The sequence below is a fragment of the Eucyclogobius newberryi genome, unplaced genomic scaffold (assembly GCF_026437365.1).
Source record: "Eucyclogobius newberryi isolate DKJ021-1_F unplaced genomic scaffold, fEucNew1.0.hap1 SCAF_17, whole genome shotgun sequence".
NCBI classification, from domain to species: Eukaryota; Metazoa; Chordata; class Actinopteri; order Gobiiformes; family Gobiidae; genus Eucyclogobius; species Eucyclogobius newberryi.
Window position 1 is genome coordinate 26,741,942 of NW_027315801.1, and position 5,886 is coordinate 26,747,827.

The window sequence follows — 5,886 nt, forward strand, 5'->3', positions numbered from 1 at the left end:
CGCCACTCAGATCCAATACATCATTGTAGGCAGGTTAAGGCAACAGGTCAGAGACAGGGACATAACTGCAAATGATACATGTTACAAATAGATAACAGGCATGAGGATCGCTTCGTTCAACGTGCAGAGATTTGGGTTATCTAAAGTTTCAAATCCAGATGTCCTTTCAACTCTAGTTAAGGTAAGGAATGAAGGACAATGTGAGATGCCATGTGTTACTTTAGCCTTCAGTGTTGGATTTGCTTTTCATACATGTATTGTACTTTGACTAACTGCTTGTCTTGTCAACTGTTTTATTGTGCTGATTATTTACTGATTAATTCATGTTACTTGTAGATAGCGTGTCGATATGACATTATACTGATACTGGAGGTGGTGGATGTGACTGGCGTTGCAGTCAGAGTGTTTTTGGAGGAATTGAACAGGTGAGACTCTGTTTTCTCTGTAGAAATAGAAGTGGAAACGGTCTTTTTGATGCTTTGGATTGATTTCAAGCTTTGGTTAAAAAAGCTACTTCAATATCGGATAGATAGCTAGATGATGGATGGATAGATATAGATTTATTGTCATTGTACAGCAAACACAACAGCAGTATATAAAATTGACTGAATAAATACCCACACAATCTCACATTCATATCAGATAAAAGTATGAGAAGGAGTAAATATCTGAAAAGTTGGAAGAACACTTACTCACAAACTACTGTTTCCGCTTTTGTTACTTCTACTGTTATAACTACATCGTCTACTACTACTGCATTCTCTACTTCAATAATTACATTTTGTTTCAGAGTCTGTACGACACATCACTATACGATCCAACTGAGTGCCCGTTTGGGGAGGTCACGCTACAAAGAGCAGTTCCTCTTTCTTTACAGGTTAAGACAAGTTCATGAAATATCAAACTCGCTATGCTTCCATCTGAGAGTGTGTTTTCTCTTGTTTTAAGGGATGACGTGATTACTTTGATTGACAGTTACCAGTATGAGGACAATCAAGCCAATGATGTGGATGCTTTTGCTCGAGAACCGTACATCCTTCGCTTCAAACCCCATAACACTGGTCTGTTTATACTCTTCTCATCTTTATCGGCTGCAACATGGAAAGCCTTGGAATTCACTTGTTGAAGCAGAATGTGGTCAGATAGTTGTAGCAATGCATAAGCCATCATTTAGTTGAGTAGTTTGACTTTGAACTGAGATTTAGTACTTCGTGCAACATTTATTAATTTATTATCAGAATCAGAATCACATTTTCTTCCACTTAAGTCATAAGATTAACATGAGCAGCCGGAGTTAATATGAACGTTAGGCGGGGTGCACCAGGGCTGACAAACACATAACACCCTTCTAAAGTAATCTCATGACTCATGCGTAAACTTCTACTGTGTTGTTTGGACCCATATGAGCTTAATGTAGTCTGACACATGAACAAAACCTGGCCTGTCAAGTTCAGTGATTAGTGTTTGTTTTCGCAGACATTTTTTTTTGACACAATCAGGCTTGTAAACGCGGGTATATTTCTATGCAGTACTGAAAGACATAGTGCTGATCCCAGTGCATACGATGCCACTGGACTCTGAGAAAGAGCTGGATGAGTTGTATGATGTGTTCCTGGTGGTCAAGGACAAGTGGAAAACGGATGTAAGTGGCGTCATCAGAAACACTAATAAGTTAAGCACATTTGACAATAATCAGGACATACAATATTAAAACCTTCAAATAGTTGTTTATTAACCAATAGTAGTATGTTTTTTTTAGTACTATAATAATAATAATAATAATAATAATGATGATAATAACAATAATAATACATAATCATATTTAGAGATTTTCACGCCAACACATTTTTTTTAGATAACTTATGAGTTATGTAAAGCCAATTTTGATTGTTTCCCTCAAGTTGATTATTTCAAATTAACATAAACTCACTTCATATTATTCCTTACAAACTGTATAATAATGACAATAATATTCATATCTAAAATCTTTCAAATCTACATCCTGCATTCCTGCAAAACTCAAACACAGCAGTGTGCCACAATTAGTGAAGCGCCCTCTTCTGAGTGAATGCTGTTCAAACAATGCTTTTTTCTTTAGTCATGTGATCAGCCCGAACAAGCTTTAAGGCCAGTAGCCCATATATATATTCTTAAAAAAATTTGATTGATTAATATTGATCCGATATATAATTTTGCCCATTTATCCATCTATCTATCTAGTCATATTTTGAAGTTATAGGGTTTTTAGTGGTCCAGTTAAAGCCGCAAGAGGAAGTAAAAAGCCCAGCCTCAAGCATGACCAAAGAACAAATACCAATAAAAAGCAGATCAGTTAAAATAACAAAAGGACCACATTTCCAGCACTTTTCGATACATAATCAATTTTGTTCATGATATTTCCAGAACATAATGATCTTGGGAGATTTCAACGCAGATGGATCTTACCTCACGGGGAGAGAAATGAAAGACATTCGGATTCGCAGGGACAGGAATTTTCATTGGCTGATTGGAGATGAAGTTGACACCACTGCTAAAACTTCCAATGAACACACCTATGACCGGTATGTAACTGCCCTCCTGCCTCCACGTTCCCAAGTGTCACATTATTTTATCCCCCTTTTTATTTTTACATACTTATATCAGTGTATTCAGTGTATTCTTTACATTAACCATACATTACTGTACTAAGGTGAAATGAATGCATTACAATACATTAATAAGAGTATTAAATCAAGAAGATGAAACAAGAATAAATCCTAAAAGTCAAATTCTAAATAAAGGGATGTGTGTACTTAAAGAAGAACATTGCTATCAAGTTTTTTATGATTGGTATTGTAGTATTGGAATGAACTCATTAAAATTGTCTGATAGAATAAATGTTTGAGCTCCGTGTACATACAGGAACATAAAATAATGGCCACTAATACAAAATTAATAAGCAAACTATTGTGTTTTTCTAAAGAATCGTTGTCTATGGCGATGACATGCTAGCGGCCATTGTCCCAAACTCAGCCACGGCTTTTAACTTTCACAAAGAATTTAGAATGACTGAAGAAAAGGTAAAAAACATTTAATATTTTAATCCCAAACAGTATAATTTTGAAATGAATGTGTTTTTGCCGTTGCAGGCATTACAAGTCAGTGATCACTATCCAGTCGAAGTGGAATTACTAAACTCACCTCGGCCTCATGAAACACAAGAAAAATGCAGTTCAGCCGCAGGTAAAGACGAGAGTTATGAGCCTTCACTGCTTACTTTAATGTGCAATACCTAATTACAGGGTGGGTCCAAATACGACAAAAATGTACAGTATTTATGTTTAGTACCTTTATATGTACCAACATTTATGACTATAATCAACACATTCAAGTTTGTGTATTTGGCAGCTACTGTACAAATGGAGCCTAGATAATTATAGTATAAGCAACTTGTACAAGTATGAATAATGATGATTACTGTAATCATAGTATAAATAAAATGATTTAAAAATATGTTTGTCTTCTCAGAAGAGTTAAAGTTGGAGGTGTTACAACTGCAAAAGGAAAACCTACTACTGGAAAGAGAGAAACTCCAACTCCAGATCAGTTTACTCAAACAAAGATTCTCCAAAACACAACTCCTGAATCATGAAGATTGAATCTTAAAGACTATAACCTATATGTTATGACAGTTCAGTTTTTCCCTTTGACATTGTTGGTCTTTTGTACTGCAAAATGCGAATGATTCTGTAGCATAATAAACTACAGATTTCTTGTTTTCAAACATTTGTAGCCTACAATAAATTGATAGACTGAACTAAAATTACATTCATTCTTTGCCGTCCATCTTGATGTCACAGCACATAGACATTACTGGGCATGATTGTAAATGAGTAGAATTAAAAAATCATAATCATACAGTAACTCAACATAAAATATGCTATAGGCCAATTGTAGCCTGCCTAGTGTTCTTATTTTTAGCAATAAGGACTAACCGTGGCTCAGTGGTTAGAGTACTTGTCCACCTATCTAATCAGAGGTTCAATTACTGCTATTACTGCTACTCTATCGTGCCCCTTGCCTAGTATGAAAGTGGTGTGTGCTTGAATAGGTGGGTTGTAAGATTGGTGGTGATATGGGCCGACCTCTCAATCCACTCGATAAAAGACTACTGTCCCCAAAACGCCTTTAAGACACGCCCACCCACACCAATTCCACTTTAAGACACACACCTCCTATAAAAGCCCTTTAAGACACGCCTACCTCCCATAAAAGCCCTTTAAGGCACGCCCACCTACACCCATTCCCCTTTAAGACACACCACCTCCTATAAAAGCCCTTTAAGACATGCCTACCGCCCATAAAACCCCCTTAAGACACACCACCTCCTATAAAAGCCCTTTAAGACATGCCTACCTCCCATAAAACCCCTTTAAACACGCCTACCTCCCATAAAACCCCTTTAAGACACACCACCTCCTATAAAAGCCCTTTAAGACACGCCTACCTCCCATAAAATCCCTTTAAACACGCCTACCTCCCATAAAACCCCTTTAAGACACACCACCTCCTATAAAAGCCCTTTAAGACATGCCTACCTCCCATAAAACCCCTTTAAGACACACCACCTCCTATAAAAGCCCTTTAAGACACGCCTACCTCCCATAAAACCCCTTTAAGACAGCGTACCTCTGCCAAAACCTGTTTAATTAGACACAATCAGAAGAGAAAGAAAAAGAGAGTGAAGAAAGAGATGAAGAAGTAAATGAGTGGACCGGCAAAGTGAGTATTTTATTTTACCATCACAAAGGCTCAAGGATTTAACATCTATAACATCCATCCCTTCATCCATCCTTGTCCCTGTCACCAAGAAGTGCCGGATCACTGGACTTCATGACCACAGACCTGTGGCACTGAAGTCTGTAGTCATGAAGTCATTTGAGCGCCTGGTCCTCCCCCACCTCAAGTCCCACACCTCCCCCTGCGGGACCCATTGCAGTTCACCTACAGAGCCAACAGGTCTGTGGATGACTCAAGACTCCACCTGCAGGTGGATCACTGACTTCCTGACAGATCGGACTCAGTGCGCGCGGCTGGGGAAGGATGACTCTCAGCACAGGAGCTTGACAGGGCTGTGTACTTTCTCCCCTGCTCTTCTCCCTGTACACAAACTGCCGCACCTCCAGCCACGCCTCTGATCAAGTTTGCGGACGACACCGCCCTCAGGGCTCATCTCGGATGGGGATGTTTTGCCTACAGGAGGGAGGTGGACCGGCTGGTGCAGCTGAAACAATCTGGAGTTCAATGCCCAGAAGACAGTGGAGATGATCGTGGACTTCAGGAAAGCCACAGCCCCCCCTCACTATGACAGACTCTCCCATCACCAGTCTTAAGAATAAATCATATTTCTAACTTTTGTAAATATCAAGTATTCATAAGTTAGGTAACACGAATTTAATATAAAAAACATATTGGGATACTGATAAAATATATTTTCCTCTGTCATGTAATAAAAATGAAATGTTTACATAGAGTTCTGACTCAGCAAGCTATTAAAAAGTAAACGACTTTTATGAAACAAGCTTCATCTCTGGAGTGGATGAATAATGACAATTGTGTAGCGCTTTGAGAGCTTTCGACAAGCCTGTAAAGCACATTGTAAAATGCAAGACATTGCTATTGTTGTTAATACCTAGAAATGTCTGTGATATAATTAATACTAAAATTAGTCGTCAGTGTTCATACGTTTCTATCTTTGTAACTGCTTCAAGAGGTTAATCTAATACATCCATGGCGGATCCATGGTATGGATTCGCTCTGTTTAGAAACTGAAAAACCCTACCAGTCTTTCAGCCCCTGAAGGCACCATCAGTCACGTGATCTCAGCTCCATCTCGACCAAAACATC

General features: G+C 38.4%; 1 protein-coding gene across 1 annotated transcript; it reads left to right on the plus strand.

The window, feature by feature from the left end:
• Positions 1-3,783, plus strand: LOC140363260 (deoxyribonuclease-1-like). Its single transcript, XM_072449727.1, has 9 exons — positions 1-181; positions 337-425; positions 791-877; positions 949-1,061; positions 1,530-1,642; positions 2,404-2,561; positions 2,963-3,059; positions 3,129-3,222; positions 3,508-3,783. The coding sequence occupies exons 1-9, from the start codon at positions 101-103 to the stop codon at positions 3,636-3,638; spliced, it is 963 nt and encodes a 320-aa protein (XP_072305828.1). The 5' UTR covers positions 1-100; the 3' UTR covers positions 3,639-3,783.
• Positions 3,784-5,886: the final 2,103 nt, after the last annotated feature.

What these genes read in the sequence shown, in the direction of transcription:
- LOC140363260 (XM_072449727.1), top strand. Translation starts at nt 101, where the DNA reads ATGAGGATCGCTTCGTTCAACGTGCAGAGATTTGGGTTATCTAAAGTT. An exon ending in TTTTTGGAGGAATTGAACAG is followed by an intron (nt 426 to 790) that starts GTGAGACTCTGT and finishes ATTTTGTTTCAG; the next exon opens with AGTCTGTACGACACATCACT. An exon ending in CAGTTCCTCTTTCTTTACAG is followed by an intron (nt 878 to 948) that starts GTTAAGACAAGT and finishes TCTTGTTTTAAG; the next exon opens with GGATGACGTGATTACTTTGA.